At 40.0% G+C, this 25,214-nt stretch overlaps 1 protein-coding gene and 2 long non-coding RNA genes across 5 annotated transcripts in view; 2 read left to right on the top strand and 1 right to left on the bottom strand.

Moving 5' to 3' along the window:
• The window catches only part of LOC107311163, a 65,679-nt gene extending 57,504 nt beyond the window's left edge, over positions 1 to 8,175 (top strand). Inside the window, exon 4 of one of the 2 annotated variants that reach the window (XR_001553900.2) lies at positions 8,098 to 8,175. This is a non-coding gene — a long non-coding RNA (uncharacterized LOC107311163). The remainder of the gene's footprint in view (positions 1 to 8,097) is intronic. The other variant, XR_004306474.1, reaches the window with a different exon arrangement.
• Positions 1 to 25,214, bottom strand: part of EPAS1 (endothelial PAS domain protein 1) — a 75,274-nt gene that overhangs the window by 25,443 nt on the left and 24,617 nt on the right. Inside the window, exons 1-2 of one of the 2 annotated variants that reach the window (XM_015857486.1) lie at positions 12,759 to 13,516; positions 8,182 to 8,372 (exon numbers count right to left, since the gene is read on the bottom strand). In XM_015857486.1, coding sequence (XP_015712972.1) covers positions 8,182 to 8,372; positions 12,759 to 12,793 — 226 coding nt within the window. In that variant the 5' untranslated portion in view covers positions 12,794 to 13,516. Of the gene's footprint in view, positions 1 to 8,181; positions 8,373 to 12,758; positions 13,517 to 25,214 lie in introns of those variants that run through there. The other variant, XM_015857487.2, reaches the window with a different exon arrangement.
• LOC116653109 lies at positions 8,372 to 17,834 on the top strand. The gene is made up of 2 exons (XR_004306475.1): positions 8,372 to 11,374; positions 16,023 to 17,834. It is a non-coding gene; the product is annotated as an uncharacterized LOC116653109 (long non-coding RNA).

Genomic DNA, 25,214 nt, shown 5'->3' with positions numbered 1-25,214 from the left:
AAGCTAAGCCAAACTAATGTGGTTCATTCTTTTAAGTATGAAACAGCTATGATTAAAGGATGAATCTGATCTATACACCTCCTGCAACTGCGCCTCTAGCACCTAAATCTAAACCAGGAACAGTTGCAGAGGGATGAGCACTTGCAGCACGCAGACCCTGGCTGGAACAGACGAGCACTGACAAAACACATCAGCTGCTGCTTCTGCACCTCTCTAGCAGCTGCCCATCAACCATTCTGCAAGCACTGGAAGGAGCTGGCCCAGCTGCAGAGCCATCAGGAGCACTTTGTGTCCCAAACTTTGCTTCTCAGCGTGGCTGTTTGGGTAGAGGTGAAGAGGAGAAACTGGGGATGGGCAGCACAGGCTGGCAGTGCATTGCTTCATGTCCCTGCATGGAGCATTGAACTACACGCACAGGGGCCAATTCCTCCTCAGTACAAAGCAACTGACTTCAGGAAATTACATCAGGGCCAGCATTTAAAATACAGAAAATACACAATAATATATTTGAATAGTACGCACTTTGACCATAATGACATTTAGGTGGGGAAAAAAAAACGGTAAGTGACCATCTGCTCCCAAGCTTGTTTCTGCTGTGTAAAGAATGTCAAGGGTCTTTTTTAACTTTTCCGGATGCAAACAAATGGTTTATTCAGCAAGGACCATGGCTACAGCCCAAGACAATCAGCCAAGTGTGGGTTTGGAGAAAAAATGACTTTTCAGTTCTAACCCCAGACCCTCCTTTCCATTTTTTTTTCCAGCTCATTAAGTTTGCATTAACAAAACATCACCATTCAAAGGCAGGAAGGCTATTCAAAGCATTTGTATTCTTAAATGCCTCCAACAGTGAAAGACAAACACTTTACTTGTATTATCAGGTGATTAAGTTTGCTTTTCCATGTATATAAATTATATTACTTGTACAAACACACAGAGAGGACATAAGATCATTCACATCAGGGCTGCAGGTTCAAACCCTTAAGGTTCTAGTCCAGCAAAGCACTTAGAAGACATAGACAGCCTTAAAGCACGTGGTTACAGGGATTTGTTGGATCAGAGTTTAACCGTATTATTAAAACTACCTTCGTCCAGCTGGAGGCATCTGTGATGTGGGCTGGGAGGAGGAAGGGGAATGGTGTGTGCTGCCGTGCCTCCTCATGCTTGCCAGACTGTGGGTATCCCCAGCCGCTTCCCAGAGGAAGCGTGGGCATGGGGAGAGGTCCCTGGGCTGGTCTGTTTTCCCCTGCCCAGGTTCCTTGTGGTGGCCCCAGTAGGTGCAAACAGTGCTAAACCCCTGAGCAGCACAAACTGAAATCACCAGTCTGCAGCGAAGACGGAGGCTGACAGCAGTGCCGTGCCCCTGCTAGGCCCTGCATCGGGGACTTAGCAGTATAATTACATTAATACAATGAATACATAAGAATCCCTCCTTTGGCTACACTTACAATGTTACAGCTTGTTCCCTTTCTCCTGTGAAAATCACTGGTTATTAATACACAAAGGATATACACACCTTAGGAGATTGATACACTGGACACAAATTATTTCTACCTGCAAAAATCTGTTTTTCTTTAGAACAAATCAACTTATTAGCAGAAGAAAAAATAAAGCCACTGCTGCTTTGAGCTGGCCCCAGAAACCCCTGTTATCTTTCACTTTGCTTTGAATTTTCTTTACAAGTTTATGGTAGGTCTGGACTGGAGCGTTAGCATATGGAATTTCAGATGGAAGGATTAAGTCAAATGAAAGCAGAAGTTCTGCACAAGGAGGAAGGGACAAAACTTCAACCTGAAATTTCCAGTAGGTCTGACGCCACTTAACTGGGTAGTAGCAGCCCATGCAGACTTGCCAGTCTCTTCCAAGTCTTAAAGACAGTTATCTGTGGATCCAATTTACTTTGATTTTTAGGCAGAATTTTTACTGTCATCATCACTGCTTCAAAGAGCTGCTATATTAACTCTGCAGTAAGGATGAACTTGTCTTTTTCCTGCAACTTTTTTCATTTCCCCACTAATAACCAGATTATCCCAGTTCAGGTAGCATGACAATGGATGAGTGGACTGCAGATATTCCAGTCTAGCTATAAATTAATAGCACGTTCAGCAGAATAAGGCATTGTAATCTAACTGTTCATATTATAGTTACATTTATGGACCCCAGCCAAGATGTTCTCATACACCACTAGGAAAGCCTATACAGGAGGGAGAATCCCTGGGGCTGCTACAGCACACCCAGGAGTATAGCAATGGTGTCCCCAGTTCCTGTGCAATGCATTTACGTTGCCTCAAGGCAGTATTTCTTAGTCTGTGTCAAATTCTGACATGGCATTTTTGCAGTCTGTTTCTCAGTCTGTATCAAATTTTGAAAAGCATTTTTAACCAGCTCTATTTTGAAATAAATTTGCACCAACTATAGCAGAATGTATTCATCAACAAGAAACTTTGAACTGTAATGGCAAATGCTTATTGCAGTGTTTATGATAACCTTTAATGCTAAAAATAGCTCGTGTAAACAAGCTTTGATTAATTCCCACTGTCAGGATGTGCTCTGTTCCCAAGTTTAAGAACACTTTTTCCGTAGATGCTTGCTCATTTCCTTCAGTCCAACCTCTTGGAATGAATCTGAAGCCTCGAACTCCATGCTCTCCTTACTGTTCAGGTACAAACACTCCTAGCAAACAGCTTCTGCTCCTTTCAACAGCTTTGTTCTGACCAAGAGATGCATTTTTTTGTCAGTTCAGAGGTACAAAATGTTTAAAGGGGCTCTTACAAGGGGTCACATCACCACCTCTACAGACCTGTCAAGGTTTGTCTCTTCTGAATCCAACAAGTGCCAAAAAAACTGATCAGATATTGTGCATAGCAGACACAAGGCTATAGCTGCAAGTTTACTAGAGGATTGCAAAAACTGCTTGATGCCAGTCGTCAGAAGATAGGGAAGATGTAAGAGCAGCTTTAACCTGCATTAGAGAGGGCAACTTTTGTACAGACCTCTCTCTTCCCAGTTTCTTTTTTTGCATTAGAGGAAAGCAACATATTCCTTCCCACCCCCTCCCACCTCCCCCTTCTTGACAGAAGAGTACATCCTGTTCAAGGGGTTATTTTCAATATATCCAATAAATGCTTTCAGTTTAGATACATCACAAAAAAGCTACTCTTAAACTTGAGTCTTCCTGAAGGGCTCTTATCTGTAAGAGCACAAGCAATTTTGATAAAGAAAACACTTATGTTAATGCTGCTTTGCAATTTTACTGCAGTTTGAATCTAGCCACATCCCTCAGATTCTGCTCTGAGAAGGTGCTTTGAGTCCTGCTGCAATTGGTGATGAGCAGAGGGATGCAGCATCACATCAGACCAGGCTTTCTGAGCACATCTTCCCCAAAAAGGGATGTCACTTCAGGCAGCTGAGGGCACTCGGTACCCATCTCCACTCATTCCTACCAGCACAGCTGGCATGGAGCTAGTTTTCCAATCTAATGAAAGCAAACAAGTGGACAAGCTATTTTTAAAGCACTGTTTTATGCCACAATGGTCTGAGATTAGATGCAGCTTGTCCAGACATTCAAAAACAATGCCCACATCAGTTCTCCTTGCAGTTTGTGCTCTCCCTTAAAAGCACAGAGAAAAGCTATTTTTTCCTTTCTGCTTCCCGCTGGCTTTCCTGCTCTGTTGTCTCCCTCCCTTGAAACAACTGTTTCAACTGGCTTCCTTGTGGCCTCCCTTCTCCCAAACAACTTCCCGTCTGCTTCCCTGTTCCCTCCCCATTTCTTCTGCTGTCTGACTGCTCAGAAGCGACTCCCACCCAGCTTCCTTTGCTGGATTTTCTGTGCAGAAAAGACACCTGGGTGACTATACAAGTAGGATGGGATTGAAGCAAGATGATAAAGCTGTGCTTGCCTGATTAGCCTAACTAAAAAGTCATCAGCCCTGGCACATCGGTGCCAAGGAGTCCTGGTTGCAGTAATGCTTCTATCACATGTGCGGTCCAAGTAAGAACTTAAAATTATCGGTACCCCACATAGGCTTCCTGAAATGGATTCTCTTTCTAATATTCAGACAGCAACACACTGAGTAAGCCTTAGAATCAGCCACAATACTAAGGGAGACAGATTTATTGTTCTGTGGAAAAAGACAATTTCTTTCTTTTTTTCTTTCTTTCTTTTTTTTTTTTTTTTTTCTTTGCCATCCATTCATACTCAAAAAGCACAAGCTGTACTAGGGAATAGTAAGATACAAATACTGATATCGGTCTTTCTGACTACACTAAAAGACATAATATCCTAAATCCAAAAACAGCCAATTTTTATCAGCAACTTTCTGGGATGAAAGCCTTTACTTGAACAAAGATCGATTCTAAATTTATCCCAATGACATTAATGCAGCGACGGCAAAAGGTATTACGCCAACAGAATTAGAAGACAGCTTGAAAAATATTTAAGAGGTCATAATTAAATGATATTTCTACTAACATTCCAATTATACCGCGTACTGTTGTGTGCACAACATGGAAACAGTATTATAAAGCCATTGTTTCAGTTTGCTTCCTGTGATACTAATCTCAATCAGGCCGTGAGACTAACAGCCTGCATTTCTAAATGTTAAAGGCTTCCTCTCCAACATTCCCACACAGAATTGCCTACTGTGAAAATCAAAGGGAAACGTGTTACTAAGTAAAGAAGCAACTTTTATAAAGCAAAGCCTGGTATTTTTTACCCTTTTGAACTCTGAGATATACAACCAGCTATTTCCTATTATGATAGGATGCAAGGGCCCTGCGGAGGCCCCGCCATGGCTGCAGGAGAAGTGCGCCCGCAGCCCAGACACTGGGCCTTCTAGCGGCACGTAGCACTGAGCTCAATGCATGCTCAGACTCCAGGCTCTGCCTTTCACCTGCTGGAAGAACATAAGTATAGATCTCCCAAGGTCTCAGCTTTCTGCTGGCTAAATAATCATTATGCAGGCACAGCTAGCCAAACAGCTAAGTTACACAAGTGAAAAATTTCTGTTCCAAGTCTGGGAACAGTACAATGGAGCACCGGGCATTCAGTGCCAGGGGACTGAGGCTGGCACGCTGCCTGAGGCCATCTCCAAAATGAGATACCCCATGACTAGAAGTGTTGAGGCCAGGTTGGATGGGGCTCAGGGCAGCCTGAGCTGGTGGGGGGCAGCCCTGCCCATGGCAGGGGGTGGGAATTGGTTGGGTTTTAAGTCCCTTTCAACTCAAGCCATACAATGATTCTGTGTGCTTGCAGAAAGATGAGGATGCAGAATCAGGAAAACCCTCACTTTCCCTGTTTCCAGTAAAACTGCTGTGTATCGAGATGTGTCCTCTTTTGAGCATCATGCTCACAAACAGCATTATAAAATATAATGTCTTCTACCAGAAGCTTTTAATATAATTAAAAATAAGTAACAAAAATGCTAATCAAGCAGTATGTTTTTCTCTACTAACTTTTGAAGTACTTACCAAGCTGTAACCCAGGCCTGCTGTAGTGACATAGTGTGTGTATATATATATATATAAATGCAGTAAATGTTATTTCAGTGTCCTAATTAATGACAGAACATATACTCCCACTTAACTCCTGTTTACACAAAGAGTCTAGCCAAAATAATCAGTACTGTTCCATGAAGACAACATAAAGCAAAGAGGTCTCCCTCATGCATGCTCCAGTTCTCTACCTCCCCATAGTTCCCAGTTAATCTGTCAGAGATGACAGAAGAAGTTCTGTGCTGCCCAGCATTGGAGTTAGGCTCCTCAAATGCAGTGCAGAGCTAATGCTAAATTCCAGTCTGCTAGGCATGACTGTCAAATGGGGGTAGTTTTGGTTGGTGCTTGGAAAGAGGAAAGCCAACAGGCATCTCATAAGCCACTTCCATTTTAATCCAAGCTCTTGCCAAAATCTCTTCCTATGGGAGTCTAAATCTGCTTAGAAATGCCTATACTCTGTTTTACAGCTTTATCTCCTGATGGGAAGAAACAGTACTCAAACTGATAGAAATTGCTTTTGTTAGAATAGTACTCTACCTATGTGAATTTCAGGAATCTCACCAAGTATACACTGCACAATAATCAAATGAAATAATGTTTCAAAATAATTATTCTGATAAAGAAAGTTCTCTCTTTGATAACCACTGTATTCCAAACCCTGGTACATGTTGTCTTTCAAATATTCGGAGCTAAACAGTTTCAGCTTTCTTGTTTAGCTTGATTTATTTAGCCAAACCCAGAAGGATATAAGAAGCAAATGAACAAGAAATTACAAGTACTCAGTAGTTTTCTAGCTTGAGTTCTTTCATTTCCATGTATTCTCCAGGTCAGAAAATAATATCCAACTCTTCCACAAAATCAGTCCTTTTAGACTAACTTAAGCTCAATCCCTCAAAAGGGAAATATTTAAGGATTTTGCAACTGCGATTCTAACCTCCATGGACAAACCTGCATTAGGTGATTTAATCCAAACCAGTATTTTAACTGGGGAAGCAGATCAGACTACAGGCTAAGGAAACAACTAACACAGAATAGATTTGGAATATCATTAAGACAGCCTGTCACAACTGTAATGTTTTATTTCCAGATTCCTTTCTAACTGCTTGGTCATGGTGATACCTCAAGCAAACATAAATTGGCTGCACAAATCACACTGGCCTTCAAACAGTATTACAGAAAATACCCCCAAGTATGCAGATGTATGAATATTATATCAATATACTGAGTTGTCGTCACTATCAAACAATATGATCTTAACCCTCAACACTAAAGAAGTGCTGAATCAAATATTTCGTCTGTAGAACTTTGTCAATAAGTGAAAGTGTATTTGAAAAGGTCACTTCAAATTCAGCAATTTTCAGGTCAGCAAATATCTTCTCACAATGACAGCATCAAAGTATTTTATCTGAACAGAAGCATTATTTATATTATCTGTTACAGTCCTGCACAAGTTTGCTGTTCCTATTCTGTACCAATCACTAGCTTATCTCATGTAAATATTTGTAAAGCTGAAACTGTTTTTTGTTTTTGTTTTGTTTTGCTTTTAATGAGAAAGCCACAGACAAACAGTCTTGGTGTACAGCATTTTAAAGAACATTTACCTATTTAATGCACTTCAAGCATTAACTACATGGAGATATCAAAGATGAGTTCCAAATGCTGTTTAGCAAATAAACTTTTCTTTTTACAGGAGTAAACATTAAAATCCAATTCTATAAATAAAGGTAAAAAGCCCATAGTTCATAAAATAGTCATAGTGGAGCTCAAAATAGCTATAAATAATATGGGGCATATGGACGTAGAACTGAATCTGTTGTATCCTTCAGACTAAGAACAACAAACCAACAGCATACTTTTCCAGGGGATGAGATACTTCCTAATGGCATTTATTAAAGCAGTTGTTATGGTATGACTCAATTTTTCTAAAGAGAGGGAGGGCAATTGTGACCTTATTGGGAGTTTTGCCATGAATGAAGTAGAAGAAAAAATTTTGGCTTTGCTTTTCACAAATAGTTCAACGTTTCTTTTAACATATTCTTGACACAAAGTCAGTGTAAATATTTCTCCAGATACAACTGTTATTTTCATTGATTCTATGTGCTATTCAAACAACAAATTTCTATCAATGTGATTATGCAAATATAGGTGCAAAATAAGAATACTGTTCATTTTATCAGTTTTAACAGGCTAAGAATGTAACGCTGATTTAACATTTCAGATTAGTCCAAAATAAGCAGTACTGATTAAATAGAATCCATTCATATCAATGATTTAAAAGTTGTTTACTTTAGCTCTCTCACTCTGCCATATATAGACAGCCTACTACTCATTACCAGTGTGCAGAACAATCAGGCCTTTAGAACAAAGTATTGGACCTTTGGAACTTCCCAGCGGCCTTCTGAATGCAGTGGCACACACATGCTTGCCACGCTATATTCAGATGTACTTGTTTCAGCATGGAAGCTTAAGGTATATGTCTAAGTTCTGATTAAACTCCTGAAAGCTCAAAACATTGTAACTAACTGTAATAGACTGCATTCAAAACAAAAACTGTAAATCTATTTGTATTCTCGCAATACAAGCGACTGTGTCCTGTTCTCCTTTTAGGACCTTCCATTCAGAGAAGACCATGCACATTCCTACCAAGCTGCTATCAACTAGCATCAACAACTTCTTTTAGCCAGACATTACCTGAAGACAGAAGCTTGTGAGTGCGTAAGAAACTGATTGCCAGGCGCATTATAGATGCCTTGTCCAGGTGGGAACTGACATTGTGGGGCAGGGGCAGTTCATGAGCCAGTTCGTAGAATACTTCCGTCTCTTTGCTTCTCCTGCATCTTGCTGCATCTCTTGATTTCTCCTTCCTCCGCTCAGAACTGCTCCTAGCAGGTAGAGGAGAGAAGGGAAAAAAAGCATTTTTTGAAATGCAATTCACAACTTCAGAGAGGCATTTATGCGAGTTAGCCTTGTCATCAATGAATGCACTCTGTCAGCTGGTTTAAACTTCACTGACCAAACATTAATATTCATTTGCTCATTTAAAGTGGGAGTTAGGAAGGGGACTACTGCAACTGGAAAATCAGCCTTCACACCAATTGAGCCCTTGCTGAATGCAACAGGTTCAAGATCTATCTTCGCTGAGATTAAAAATGAAATCACCAACTATGATTCCTGAGATTCAGTAAATGTTAAAAATTGCATGCAATCTAAATTTGTTTTGTTCAATCTACAATAATTTACTAGAAAAATAATCCAGAATTAGTGGACAATTCATTTTTAAGCTGGAGAAATTGCAGAGCATGTGTCATAGATAAAATGAATTGCAAATTATAGTTCCCTGTACTAAAATAAAGGTAATAATAGGGTATCCAACTGTATATGTACAGCTGTTTCAGCTCTTTACACTACTCTGAAAAAGCAACTTTCCTTGACCATAAAGAATATAGAATGGGAAAGGAAATACTGCTGCAAGAAATCTCTCCATAGTAAAAGCTATTTTAATGAAAACATCATCTCTCCATTGTCCATGAGAACAGACACCTTCTTGAGTGAAACAACAAGACAAATAAAGACAACCTCACTTAAACACCACAGAGAACAGAAGAGCAGGAAATAACAAAGGGGAAGACATTTTATGAAGCAAGTATACAAAACTAAGCCACCAAGGGACACAAAGCTAAATTTAACGTGAGAAACACAAAGGCTACATTTATTATGGATTCGGGACACAATCATTTAAAAGAAAACTTCACTGACTCGTGTTTAAGAAAAAAGAATTTTTTTATTTCAAAGCATGAGGAACCCAGTGTTATTGGGAAACAAAAAATGCTTAAAAACCACTAATTGTTTCAACTTAATGTAGCTCTGTTGATACTACAAATTTCCTTCACTTGCACAAGCTGAAGTTTCACACTGTAATTACTTCCATACAGAACAGATATATTTTTCTGTCATACTTCCATAACCAAGTATCAGTGCAAATTGCACATCTCAGATGAGCACATGTTGTGGAAAAGATTGACCACATCATTTCTGCTGATAGACATTCATTTCCAGAATCACCAGTGGTGGGTCTCTGCTTGCCAAGCCTTATAAATATTACAACTTCTCCTTTCCAATGCTAGTGTAAAGTTATGAGTCCTCAATGCTTAAAAAAACTCCCCATCAGAACAGGACATTTCACTAACTATACTCTTTCATGTGAAGAAGATGAGAAAAATAAATGATATGGCAAATATTAACCACATCCCTTAATCCTATAGGCTGTTCAAATTACAGTTGGTATGAAGTAAAACAGCACAGAATAGAAAGAGTTTTAAAACACGGTAATGCATTTTAGATAATGTGACCACTTCTAGAAGATCCTGACTGACTGCAAATTTTCTAGCATGGAAACCACAGGTGGCTTAGAAAATTATAAGTAAAATAGGCAGGGTATGTGTTAAGTGCTAAGAGCAAAGCTACAGTAAGGTGTGTGTTGGGGTCCACCCAAGGCTGGGGGTTCAACATCATCTTTCAAAGCAAAAAAAAAAATACTCAGAGCACATCAGTAGAACTCCTACGCTTCAAAATACTTGAAGCTGGGCATAAGCTTGAGGATCAGATAGGTGGGATGGCAGGTGTTCATTACTGGGTGTGATAACAGAGAACAGGGCCTCATAAATGCTTATGGTATCTTCTTAACATCCATGTTCAGCCTTTGGCAAACCTCTTTCACAATTCTTTTGCCTGAGGTGAATATTTTCTGACATGGTATCTGTTACAGCAGATATGTACAAGATGAGACCAACACACTTTTAGTTAGGTAGCAGCAGAATCCAGCTTGATAACAAGCGGCATTACAGGAGCAAGCACCAACCTATCCAAGTCTGAATCTAAAGTATCAGATGTTTACAAAGTAACATTAGCTCCTTATTTTAATCTTTGCCAAGTAAGAGTCAGATTATATGCACATAAAATAAGTCCCTTTACACACAGGTGTCCTTGAAGGTATAACAAAAAAAATGTGCTATGTCACCCTGGAATGGGAAAGCTGAGTGAATGTTTCTTTTATAGGTAACTTGCTCTCTTGAGAAAAATGCATCTATGCAGTGTCTATAAAGATTCCAATCTGGGAAAAAAAATTCTTCCCAGTTTCTAATGCAACCACTGAGATAAAAGGTTAGAAACAAAGGAAAAGCAAACCAAACATAAACTATGCAGCAATATTCATGAGAATTTCCAGTTGCAGCTTGGAAAATCTAATTTGAACCATGAACACTTAAGCTCTGCTCTAAATCTAAACCCTGTGATTTTCATATTAGAACCAAACTGGACAAAACATGGCCCAATCCTGTCTCATGTAAATACCAGATTTTGGGAACTAAAGCCAAAGCCATGTCGCAATTCATGCAGGGAAAAAAATGGGTTGTTTAAGAGGATGGGGTCTCTCAGGATGCCACTCCAGCCACAAAGAAAAAATATTTAGTTTTGCTAGCATCTGTAAATATTGTTGCCAATTGTGGCTAATAAGACAAGCTGGTTTCATTAACCACAGGTTGCCCAAGGTTTCTAACAAGTAATGCTATGAGCGGAGAATAATTTTTCTCCTGTGCTGCAGATGTCTTCCCCTAGCACTGCTTCCAACAATAAGTAGTTCCCTGCTCATCTGCAATGAGATGTTGCTCAGCGCACGCCACCCCAGAGTCCTCTTGACTTGGAAAATGAGAGGAAGAGTTGGCCTGTTTGGCTGCTTTCAAAAGAGTTCTTGCTCGCACATTATCATTTTGAATAAACAAACAATTTGCTTGTTAAGCATTTCCCTGTGTGGTTTCCTGCACCTCAATTTTCCTCCTCTTCTTTCCTAGCTCAGCATACCCTCAAGTTGGGTGGTTGTTGTCATCAGGTAAGTACAAGCACACGGAGACACAAAACAATCCCCTGGCCTCATGCCTCACACCATTTCCCCCAAGCAGAGTCTTTCCCTGCTTAAAAGACTGTCATCTAGTACTCATTCATCTTGGTTGCACAAAAATCTCCAGAACCTTCAGCCAAGCGATACAGCTTTGCAGAATGCACTATGTTCATGGTTTTCCTTTGCAGGTAGCAGGATATTTCATCTCCCTGCAGCTGCCCTCCATTTTATTCACAGGGAGAGCTTTTCACCCTAGGCAAGGCTTGGTTACCAGCAGCCAGAAAGTGAAAATATAACTCCTCAACAACTTTGTCTGAAGGCCAGGCAGAAAGGTTTACGCAGAATCCTGCTCACACATCATTAGAGCAATAAAGGCATAGGCTGTAGCTAATTTATGAATCATTCCCTCCCAGCTTATAAACCGCCCACTTATGTGGCAAAAACGAGTAAATGTGTGCGTCACTGCTCAGAGAAAGTGGAGCAAGCAAAAGCAGAAACCTTCCTCACCCCAACCCATGTCACATTTTTAAAAATGCAGGGGGCAATGAGAGGAGAAAGCCACTTCAGATCAACCCATCCATGCTCACAAGGTCCTGCAGGGAAGCCTCCATTGTGCCTTGTACTTTTGCGAGTCCCAGGACCTGCCAGGATCTGGCCCTGCTCCACCAACACACACACTCACACTGCAATCACTGCATGATCACAAACTGTTCCCCTCAAGGAATGGGAAAGCCCAAGTGTTCACTGGAAACAAGGTGATGGAGCTCAGGAGCAGGCCTGGGGTCTCTGGTTAGGACCCAGTCCACTTGCTCCCAGCCACATTCAGTTTGCCTTCTGAAAACGGAATTTAAGGGCTGCTGCCTGTGACACTAACAGTGCTGGCAGTTTCAGGTGGAGCTCACAGCATGTCACAAGCTAAAGCTCTCCATGTTTTCTATCACCAACCCAGACAATGAGCCAGTCCAATGGCTATACCCACCACATATGCCACTTCACCAGTGAGGAGAACTCAACTGGGAGCAAGAGCACCTGGTGAAGACCACAGGGGTTGGATTCCCATCCCCTCGCTCACCTCGGCAGCCTTGCAACACAGCTGTGCTGAAATCAATGGGAATGCTAGCAGATGAAGGTCTTGCTTGGGGTTCAGATCATAATCTGGCTTCCAGCAGCCTCTCCAGCTGCTGTGCTGTGCTGGAGAGGCTGCTGGAAACTTCAGGCTGGGAAAAATCTGAAGCCCTATATAACAACCCCTGCCCAAACAACTTTGTAAAACTGTCACGTCATCCTGGGGACCTGTAACCCCCAGCAGCTCCAAGCCTCAGCAGGTGGGAGGAATCCCAGCCTGCAGTTACCCAAGGAAGCCCTTAGAACTTACTCTGCAGATGATGCCGAGTGGTCAGCCTCAGCCATGCTCCCGATGTCGAGGAGGGTGGCGACCTCCTTGCAACTCGCGGAGTGGATTGCACTGTGTCCCAGGCTGAGATAGCAACTTCCAGCTCAGTGTTTCACTGCTCTCAAGTCCACATGGATCAATACTTTGCTCATGTAAGACTAGGCAGCACAGTAACTGTGCTGAATTACCTTTCTACCTTGTAGGCCCCAGATCACAGGAGATTTTAGTGAAACCACAGCCTTCTCCTCGCATGAGAACACCTTAATTGCAGTCTGGTAGTCTTCACTCATACCTACACACTGTGTGACACAGACATAAAACCTTCTGAAATACATAGCTCAGACTGACTTCCTTCAGTTTCCTTCCCTATTTTGGTGACCCTTGGACTTTGCTTCAGACTGCCTTCCATGCAAACTAGTAAAACAGCAAGCATATTACTTTATATCCAGCGGCTGGTTATTAAATGTTTCTAGTTCCAGCACTTTAAAGGTCAAGAATCCAGAGTTAATTAAGCTGTCATATGAAATTTCTGAAGTAAACTCTCATAGCCTCAAATGCTAACTTGTAGAGCAAGAGAAATACATTCGAGGGATGAAAAGATAAGAAAATATTTTACAGTACACTTAAAACAAATTAAAAAATAGAGTGGATGTTTAACATAAAAAAATTCCAATTTGTAAAAATATTTTAATGGGCAGTACTATCTTAGATAACAACAAAGATTTATTTCAAACCAGCAAATCCACTTTTTTCTGTGTGTTTACATTTTGCTTTACCTTCTGCTTAGCAAATCCTTAGATGATTTAAGCCACTACCATATCTAAAAAGGAGTTTTGCTCCATAGCTATCTCGGAACCATAACATCTGACAGCCCAGAGATGTGCCTGTGTGGACACCAAGCAGCCAGCAGTCGTGCTTACTTAGCCTTAAAATTCCTTTAAAAAGAATTCACTCAGCTTTGTAACCATTCTACCCAAAAAGCAGTTTAATCTGGATGGCACACTGTGCTTTTCGAAAGTCCCCTCCATTAAAGTAATAAAAGTGACCATCAGCAAATAAAGAGTATTACAAACAGCAATTTACTCGCTCACCAGGAAACCAGGCCCAAATATGTAAGCTGTCAACGAAATCCAAACACGGTGCCATGAAGATCCCTCCTTATACACAAACACATTCCAGTGAAAATAACTGTTTCTTAAGTCTGAAAAAGCACCAGGTGAGCAAGGTTGGCACACCAGTAGGGAGGGGAAGAACACAGTTATCCCTCAACTGAGAGGAAAAAGAAAATAATAATAAAAAGGTTTGAAAACATGTGTAGTGTTCATGGCTGTAAAGTGCTGAAGTGGCATAGTTGCACACTGGAAGATGGTACTCAGTAGTCGGGCAAAATGAATATGAACTCCACCAAAATAAAGAATTTGTTAATAGAGGAAATGAGAGTTCGAAGGTAACAAGAAAAGCTACTAACAGAGAGGGCTATTGCAAAAATAAGGAAATGAAATACCTTCCACCCTTCCTTTAAATCTACTTTGACTTACCACTGACTCCTTGGTTTCACTGGGGGGATTTTGTATATTTTCCGCACATACCCACTAAACAAATTGCTGCTGCTAGTCTAATAAACAAACATTGGCACCTACTGCCATATCAACTTGTAATGTGATTCTTTCCTCCAAGTTTAAAACCAAAGTGAGTTAAAACCATGTGAGTCAGAAAATACAAAAGACTTAAAAGTAGATCAGAAAAAGGCTTGTGTTAAGAGCAAGAAACTAATTTCTGTTCTTGCTAGGCCTTTCCAAAGGATGTTTAGCATGATATTGTGGAACTTGGCTAGTCTGAGTAGTGTAGCAAGAGATGAAGCCTAAGAGAACACCAGACTTCTAGTGTTTTTAAACTGAGAATACTGACTCTACTGTCACTATGTCTTACAGTAACATAGTTGTGAAAATGCTTTCTTGAATAGAAAATACATCAGATCTTTGGATGGGTACAAGGAAGACAGAGCCAATATCTTTTCAGTGATGCCCAGTGACAGGACAAGAGGCAACAGGCACAAACTGGAAGATGAAGTTCCATCTAAACACCAGGATGCAGTTCTTTACTATGTGGGTGCCAGAGCACCGGCACAGGCTGTTCAGAGGGTTTGTGGAGTTACTCTAAGATGAAAAGCATTACATCCATACATTTTAAAAACATTTATACCATTTACATTTAATACAGCTATTAAGATAAACTCTTTGCACTTCCATTTTTTTTTAGTACCACCATTAATACTGGTTATCACAGCAGCTAAAAAGTACTCATGGAATCTGACATTGAGAACCTTACTGAGGTTGCTGGATCCCTTATATTTTTTTAAAAGCATTTAGGCTTGCAATATGTCACCAGAGTCTGATAAATTTAATCACAGTAAGCAAAACAACGTCCACAGGATTTACGTCCTACCATTTTCTCTCTTGTTTTATGAGTACCTTGAACTGGAGAGATAAGTATTAGGATTTCATCAACCATTAATCTGGCCAAGGATTATTTTACGATGTTGAGAGCACAGCCCATTCGTCATTCACCATGCCAGCGTGAACCTGGCACCTCAAAGGATGTGCCGAACATGATACTCTTAGGCTAGGCTCAGCCACCAGGAACTTCATAAGGCTTATGACATGAGAAGTTGTCAGTCTGCTGTTTGGTCAGCCAGTAGAGCAGATGTAGGCATTGACTTCTTGACTTTTCAACACATTCCTTGCATTAAGGCTAGAGGAGAACAGTATGATGGAGAAGCATTTCTTATAGCTTCAAGTCCCTGCACTCAGCAAGGTCTAGTATTGGCCTCAGAAAGTGTCAGGATGGCTCTGGACCATCCTGTAAAACTTCAGCAGATGAGAGAATCATTTCCTCAGTCTTCTCAAATACTAAGGAAATTGTGAGAGAAACAAAATTCCCAGCACATGGCCAAATTACAACTGGAGGAGCACAAAGATTTCTAAACTCACTCTTCCCTTCTGAGATTGGTTTTGCACTATTCTGCTCAGTCAAGATATCAGATAATGGATTCCTTCCCTGTGGCAAGCAACTCTTTGGTACCAGCCAGGACCTAGCAAACTTCAGAGATAACTTGTAGACTAAAAAGAAAAACAGAATCACTGAACAACACAACAGAAAGACTGTTTCTAAGTTGGCTGAAATTGAACATGCTTGAAACCAGCCATTTTTGTGGTGAAAAATGTACAACTCTGCTTTTCTTCACAGTTTCTGCTCTCACATTCAAGACTACCTGCAGCGCAGTTACAGCTGGAATTGCACCGTGACCGTGGGGATAAGGTTATGACAATGCACAACCCAAGATCTCAATCAGTGATTTGTGTTCTGAGAGATTACAGATTCTTATCTTGTGGCATTACTTGTAGTAATCAGTCAATTTTGACGGCTAATCTAAAGATCCATAAGTATTGTTGCTCAGAAGCTCAGCAGGTATTGCTGATAGCCCAACTATTTACCTACTCTAAAAAAACACATACCAAAGGATGTGCTTTATCTCCTCATCAGTGGTTTAAAGCTAAAGGTGAACGAAGTGCAACTCACAGGCCCAGGAGTTAAACCCCAAACCAACTTCATTTTTCAGATGGGACACTGACCACAATGAAAATTATTTATCAAGATGATGCAACTGCGGGTAAACAAGGACAAATTTTCAATCATGCTTTATTTCAAGTCTAAGGGACAACTATTGCCATCACATGATGATAATATGACCAGCTAACATACCTGCCCTGGTAGCACTTCAGCCGCAAACACCATCAACTATAAACAGCTGAAAGTGTCACATTGAAACTTGTTGACAAACACTGAATTTTACAACCCAATACCACAAAACGATGTGAGCAATACATGCTGAAATTTATGTAGCCTGTGGTTAAAATCTCTGGCATTTCACCAGGCTCAGCCTTATATCCCGTGCCATTTTATCTCGCCACACTGGCACATATACTTACAGGTTTGCATAAGGGGCCTTTGTGGATAGGAACAATGAGAGAGGTGCGCACAGAACAGGAAAATGGGTGGTGACCACCAAGGACTGGAAAAAAAGCTTCTTTCAAAGGAAGGTCTTTGAAAACATTCATTACACCCCACCCAGCTATTTTCACTACAATATTTCAGTACATAAAACAACACAGGGAAAATAAACAGACCACCCTTAAAAATGCTGTAGGTCCCTGAAAAAAGACCAGCGAGCCATAATGCCACAGATATCTTCACCAAGCACAGTTGTGTAAGTGGTCTGCAAGCATCCAGTGTAACCTTGGTCCAGAGACAGTCTCAAGTGCATCCAGTTTCTCCACATAAAGAGAGTAAATTAGGCATCTTTACTTTCAGAATAAAGCCATCAACATTTCAGATGGCACTGGCTGGTAAATAAATGACAGCAAGCATTCATAGGGATCACAAAGTAAAAGTACTGCGACAACTTAAAATCAAAAAGTTACATAAGTGAATGGTTTTCCACAACGCATTCCAGTTGTGCTTTTTGTTTTGTTGTTCGCTAATTTCACCAGTTAAAGTTAGAACTAAAATTAAAAAAAAATGTTTAGGGTAGAACAGCTGCAACACAGAAAAGGAGCAATGAAACTGATCCACAGTGAAATGGTGCTCTGAAATCAGCACATATTTAAGGGTAGAGCCCAGGCTTTCACTTGTCTCCAACTTGTCCCTCCTTGATTAGGTTGATAAGGTTTTGGGCTGCTCTGCATTGATGCATTCCACAGTGACCTGAACCCTGAATTCAGGCAGCAGGGTATCTTTAAAGGAAGTTCAGCCAGATTGATGATCACACTGCACTGCTTCAAGCATACAGTCTTCTCACTGCATGCTCAAAAGACGATGCACAACAGCGCAAAACAAAATGTTTTTTCTCCTTTAAAGAATGTCCAAAGCAATCATCTAAATTACTTTGCTTCACTGATAAGAAGCCATGTCTTGTCTTTCCAAAGCATCAAATCCTTTAAACACTTCTGCTAATAAAGCTAAGAAAACAGCTCTTGTAATAAAATCTTTATGAAATTATGTTGACTCTTCTTTACTTTTTGAACCTTGTTCATTTTAATACGTGCTCAGTTATGATGCAATTTAATGGTCTCCCTGTCTCTTGACTTGTGGCCATTTGTAATTATGCACGATAAGATGGATGTCCAGAGACCCAGAAAGACCGATTTAACAGCCACTTCTCTAGCAAGGAGGGAACAATAATTCTTAAGAACAACAATACAGACATTCCTAAATTTTGATTATTCCATGTCACACAGTTTCCTCAACTTCCTGAAACAACTATCCAGCATAAATCCTTAGAGCCAGGCTGCATTTTTTGCACCATGGAATGCAAGTCTGCACATGCATCCTGGGACACAGGTCATTCTCAGTTCCAGCTTTTCTTTCAGATTAACAGCTAAAATCAGAAACCTGAGGTCTTGTACCTCAAAGGAATTGGTGCCCTGACTGCCCACTCTTGTACACACACCTGATTACCACCCATCAGTAACTGTCTGGGCTAGGTTCTTTCGAACAACTGTAGTGGGAAGAGTAAAGAAACCACTGATCACAAAGTAGCACAAGTCACTGAGATTTTACTTATCCAAAAACAACCTTCATTGTTTCTTAGTAAAGCCTTTTCCATGGCTACCTTTATCACTGTGATGAGCACTCTCATGGCTGACCTGTCTCTCAGGATCTAGGAGAAACAAGACATGGAAACTCTGGTACTCAAGGAGGAAAGAGTTGTGGCCTCTCCACACTCAACTACAGAATCTCAAGTATTCTAAAAATTAAGGCTTGGTTCTGTCAGGAAATGGCTGCCAGCACATCTGATCCATGGCCCTAAATAATTAATTGCTCCCTACACAAAAACTTGCAAAGGGAACTGATAGCAGTAAGGGCTGTCTACATTTTCTATTACAAATCAAGAATAACCGGACACAGTCATTCTTTTTCAGCATTCCTTGCTTTATCTGTGTTTCTTTTCCTACCACTGCCTACCAACTCTTTAAATTCCTGTGTACCTAGAATCAGAGAATGGCTGCTTTAGACAGATATAGAAGGTGATGATGAGTGAGCAGCAGCAAAACTGGGAAGGCATGTAATACCAGATTCCTCTCTGTTTTCTTATTTTTACTTTAAAATTATGAAGTAACAAAATCAATAATTTGCCGTTATTCTTTATGGAGCTTTTATCTTTCTTGAAGATAACCAAACAAGGCACACATTGCATATATTGTGATTGTGATTCCCATCTCCATCACCATCCCACCTCTCCAGAAGGGCATGACTGGATGTTCTACAAATGGCTGGGTTTGAAAGAAGCAGAAAGAAAAAGAAAAAAAAAAAAAAAAAAAAGAGGGGAAAAAAGAAGAAAAAAAAAGAAACACCACAAAAAAAACCTCTGTAGTTATTGCCCGAAATAATAATTTTGTCATTAGGAAAGACAACTGGGATGGCACGCAGGCCAAAGATGAGGTAACAGATGTACCACAAGCCTACTCCAAATGCTAGCACAAAAGAATGACGAGACAAGCACAGAACAAGCAAGATGTACCTGTACTGTTCATGCTGAATCCAAAAGACAAAATTGCTTGCATGAGTTTTGAGTTCTATTTTCACCCCAGTGTGGTTAGATACATTTGTACAAAACATGCTGCCATGGCCAAGGGTAGTTATATGGATTTTTATTCCCCCACAGGAAAAAAAGAGAACAGAAAGTCCCTCCATACACAATACAGAACATGAATAAATACTTACATCTTTTACTGGAACAGCCAGTGTGAAGTGCATTTAAGATTAACAAATTTAATAATGCAATGTGTATGACAAAAAACATCAGTAATTACTTTTAAAGAGCAGGGCACAGCATAGTGTTCATCTACATTGTAAAAGCATGCTTTAAATTTGACTTGCTACAGTTTTTAGTCAATTGTGAATAGTCAATAGTGTTATTTATGAAATAACAAACCTCAAAGAAATACATCTTATGTATGTCATCTTACTCCCATTTTTCTTTATCTCATTCACCATTGTACAGATCAACTACTAATTATCAACTTTTCCCCCTCTATTCTTACTGTTACTTCCTTAAACATGTATTAGACTTCCACCAATTTCTGGGGATTTTCCCATTAGTCATTCAAAGAAAACTTGAAAACATTAGAATAAATAAATAAATGTAAACCTCCAAAGACTGTTACAGAATAGTCATTAGCACAGCAAATTCACACTAGTGAACATTCAATGGCAGGGAGATCCTGCATAAGAATTAAATAGGCGATCTTTATGAATGGCATTAAATAAAGCTTTATTATCTACCATTAAATGTTTATGACAGCTGAGAATACGCTGCTTAGCTTTCACTAATGAAAGCTGGAAAATGCCTTTCTGAAAGGCCAGCAAGAAAACTTGCCCATAGTGTGACAAGAAGCAGGAAAGCCCATTGACCTATTATATTTTCAACAAAACTTCAAATCAGAGTAGAAGTAGAGTGTCAGCCTGTGCCTCTGTAGATGCAGAGATTTTATACATTATGATTATAGCATGTTTTATTAAAATCCTGAATGAAGACATGTTTCCCTGAAGCTCTGACTTACTAAGAGCTTGGAAGAAGGATGAATGACAGTGTCAAACCTCATCAGTCCAGAAAGGATGAATAACAACAACCTGTCTAACCTGTAGATCAGAGGTTAAAGGATTCACTTGAATTAAAACAATTTGAATCTGAGCATTTCTTTAAAAGAACAACCTGGATAATTTATATAACTTTCAGGGATGGAGACCCAACCCATTCTAGTATTTAGTAGGTTGTTCTACTGGTCAGTCACCTTCACCGCCAAAATATTTGCACAGGTTTTATTTTTCCCCCATAAGAATTAACTTCTCACTGTCTATTTTTATAGGTCTGAAGTTATTCTGGGCATATAGGTGTGCCAAGTGGATACCACTTGACTTTTAGCCCCTGTTTTATATTCTCAGAAAAATCTTCTAACCAGCAGGTCTTGCGTCACCACAATATTCTGTGCAGAAACATCATGCAAATTGAAAACAAGCATTTAAAAATCAGAAAACCTCAGGCTGAGTAGCAAAGAATGCAGAATTACAAACTGGAATCTGGCCAAAGGGGAGAGGAAAGACAGAGAAACAAGCAAGATAAGCTGCAGGGTTTGGAGAGGGGGGGAAAAAAAACACACAGTTCCCAGAAAATGCAGTGTTTGCACCTACTCTGTTGACTGCAATTTCTCCTTCTCTATTACACATGTATCAGTTACAGCAAACTGTTATTTAGGTGCTTTTGGAATTACACCATGCAGCATCACACATGATGGCAGGAATATTTCTACAGATGAGCTGTGACTGACAGTAAAACCTATGAGCAGCTAGATTGCCTGTAAAACCTGCTGCCTTAAAAAGGCTGAATTGCTGTGGAGCCATGTCTTCTGGCTTAGGGTGGACTTAGAACAGTTCTGGACAGTCAGCCTCCATGTCTATCATGTATATGGGGAGCTACAGCTACTTAAATAATCACTTTGAAATATTCAAGTCCTCACTTCCTCATTTTAGCATTAAAAAATAAAAAACAGCAACTAAACAACTGGGAAAATCATCCTCAACATAGGAAGGGAAATGTCCCAAGCCTGTAAACCACTGAACAACAATTTAGGGTCCAATCCAATACTGACACTCATCCTGCACACAAAGAGGGAACCCAAACATGCCAAGGAACAGAAAAAAAAACCCAAACAAAACATGAAACTCAATGGTTCTTGTTGTATTGTGAAGATGAGGACCCAACAGGGACCCAGCAGAATCTTGGACAAAGGACAAACATGATGCTACAAAATCAGTTTCTCCATTATGTGATCCCCCACAGGTGGAATTGCGGCCGTCTTTGGGACTGATTCCCACCTCACTAAATCAACTGAAAATAAAGTTATCCTGATGTCTGTATGTAAAAGATTACAATTCAGCTCTTCAAAATGAGTTTTGGTTTCTGTTTTCTTGTCTTGTGTCAGTGACAATAAAAAGAAAATGCTTTCAGATTTGCCTATGACATGCAACGATTTCTGTATCAAATCAGCTGCTAGAAGAAGACAGCCTCTGTTTGGCAAGGGAAAGACCATCCAAGTTTCTGCATAAGTTCTGTTACTTGGTAGTCAAGGAGATGAATATGAACATTAAAAAAGAAAAAATAAGAAAAAAAAAAGTAGGTAGAAACAACAAACTGTGGGGAACTTCATACAAAATAAAAGGCTTGCATGGAAAAAGTGGCCCTTTCTACAAGTCTGTTACTCAGAAGCAACAATGAAAATGTCATGGAATTCTGCAGGCCAAGAAATAACAAATGTCTTGCTAACTTATAGTATTTCCAATGTCTCAAAAATATGCATAACATTGTTGGAAAAAATAATAGAAATACTGAGGAGTATTAGAAACTGATAACATTTTCAGTAAAGCAAGAAGGATCATTAACTGAGCTTCATTAAATGATCTTCTCTACCACAAAGAGGTCCGAGCATGGAGAGAACTGGAAACCAGATTTTTAATCAAACCATCTCTGGAGGAAGTAGATAACGCAATTCAGAAAATGGGAGAAAGATCTGGGAGTGCCGTCAGCAGACTTTGGGAGAGGAAGGGGAAAGGAGACAACCCAAAAAAATCCCATGGGCGCAGAAAGACTTCAAGGGCATGGAAAATATGTTAAAGCACAGACACGGAATTAGATAAAAGGCAAAGTGGAAGAACTTTTCACCCCAAGTGTCTTGCTTCACACAGGGTGAAAGGTGCAAGTGTGGCTGAAATACAGGAATATCTGGACTCTGTTAAGTCCCAGTTATGCAAGCAGAGATCATCCCAATTAACTAAGCTTTGAGAACAGTCAGAAGGACAAAGATAAATTCTGTTGAACTCCATGAATAGCATTTATGATGAAAAGGCTCCAGCCTGCCCAGTAACTTCATCAGCCTTGTCTACCAAGACTTAGACCAGAAGTGACCTAGAAGATCCACTTCTCATCCCCACGAGGATAGTGTAAAGAAGAAATGTTACTGCGAAAAACTTTTAGAAAGGATAAAAGTATCTACTCTGTAGTACCTTTGAAGAAATATACAAGACTACAACTGTGCCAATAAAACTTTACATTGAGATCTATTTTCTATCTGCTCAAGTATTTCCAGCCCTCTTACACTGCTGAACCAACTTTGCTCTTTTCTCACCCATGCAAATTATTCCAGACGGCTCAGTAGGCCTCATGATTGCACTTGTGCATCCAAAGTTCACAGTCAGCCCTTCTCAGAAAGGTCTCTGCTCCCTAAGTAGGACATCTCTCCCTTCCAGAAGCAACAATTTCATTTACTGAAAGCCTTTGGCAACGTCTTTCTCACCTCTGTCCTGAACAAACTGCTGCAGTCAGACCACAAAGCTCAGGTCTCACATGTTTTACCTCTGGTCTTACTGCTTACCTAAGCTCTCTAAAATAGCAAATTTTCAAGCATGCTTCTACTTAGGACTACAGCATAACTCAGCAGACCTAGAGGCACTGAGCACATGCAGCCTCCTCCCTGTAGACAAACTGAACGTGCAAGAGTTCCCATGCATTTTACACTGACTTTTCAGCGCAGAGAGTATCTTTCTAAAGCTCTCAGTGTTTAATGCTGCTGTTTTCAAAGGTTTTGTGGTTTACTCCCCATTTGGAGTTCTCACCAGGGAATAGGAGATTATGTTTTTCTGCAGTGAGATAGTTTTGCCCAACATCCATTCCTAGCTACAGTATAACAAATCCATATGTAGATAAGACAGCAAAGCTACTCCTCTCCTATTTCTGCATGTGTACTAGAGCTTACCCTCTGGCCTTTGTTTCTACATGAGCACCAGTTTTGCAACTCCATTCTGTTCTAATGTGTGTTTGTCAACCAACAGACAAACACTGTGCTCATGCACTAGACTGCTCTGCTACCTAGCTATGGTGATACAGCTTTGATGCTAACTCATCAAAGTTTTACTTCACTGAAGTTGTGTTTGCTTGCCATGAAAGGAGTCAGCTTGGTGCATCACATCCCTCCCACTTGCCTATTAATAGCCAGCTGTGAGTAACAGCAGCACTGCCGCTGGCAAGCAGACCTCTGCCATCCCAGTTTCAGGTTGTTTTCTTAATTTTGTTTTATATCAGTAAACTAAGATTTAGATTTTCTTCCATTATGGTGTTCTTATTGTTCTACTACATTTATACCTATTATACCACAAAAAATAAAATAAAACTTAAAAAAAATTACAACTCTGAAGGCCCCTCCACGAAATACACTTCATGTTCATCTATTTGAATAGTACTTCAAATAAAAACCTAATTATCTGTATTGATATATCAACATGTTTTAACATTATTTTTCCTAAACACTTGCTAAACATAGAAGGCATAAACACAAAATATTGAATAAAGAATCCTCAGTATTACAACATCGTAAACTTATGATGACAGTGTTCAGATGCAATAAATAGTGAGGCACTTTAGAACAACTGACACACATCACCTGAAAGGTTTTGTTGGCTAAAAATACTCTAAGAATTTCCGAAATGTGATACTTTCTCCTATGTTAATTCTTGCACAATAAAATAAAGCAGTAGCTTTGTACTTCACACAAGGGTGCACCTTTCTGACGTTGTCTGCCCAGGGCTGTGTGTTCCAAGCTGATACTCTGCACAGACACACTGATGAATAGTTTCCTTAACTCCCACAGTGCCCTTGCTTTATTTTTTGGGGCAGGGAGAGTGAGTACATCTGCTTTCCCAGGCTGCCTGGTCCAGCAAGGCCCTGCCTTCCTCAAGATTATAGGCATAGCCATGAAACAGCAAAATAGCAACTGGCAGCAATAGCTGGAGAAAGAGCACTGGAGAAAGGGCAGGTTTTTTGAAGGATGGTCAGGAGCAGGCCAGTCAGGAACATGACAGCATAACTGTCCTTGACATTTTCAAACTGGCAAGCACTGTATGGTGGTAGCCAGGCTGCAAACATAGAATGCTTTTAGATACTACAATAAAGAGTTGAGAAGTTGCTCCAACGTGGCCATTCACAACCAAATGTCTTTAAATAAATACTTTTACAAACTACATATGTACCAGTCAGTATGTTCAGCTATAACAAGAAATCAACCCTTTTTAAAGTATTCCTTGGCTAATGTTCAGTTTTTACCCTGGAAACTGGCTTTTCGTCTTAAAAATAGTATGAATTCCAGTGATTTTTTTAAAAACTGATTACTCAATTTCAATACAGATAAATAGAGATAAAGCTAGTTTAAAAATAAATTCCAGGATTTAAAAAAGGTTTGTGTACATTTCCATACACAGACATTGGAATCACAACATGCACGCAAACACACGAGGCTCAGCAGTCTATACATCTGCCTCCTCATTTTTGAG

The sequence above is a fragment of the Coturnix japonica genome, chromosome 3 (assembly GCF_001577835.2).
Source record: "Coturnix japonica isolate 7356 chromosome 3, Coturnix japonica 2.1, whole genome shotgun sequence".
Taxonomy (NCBI): Eukaryota; Metazoa; Chordata; class Aves; order Galliformes; family Phasianidae; genus Coturnix; species Coturnix japonica.
This window is presented reverse-complemented; position numbering and strand designations above follow the sequence as displayed.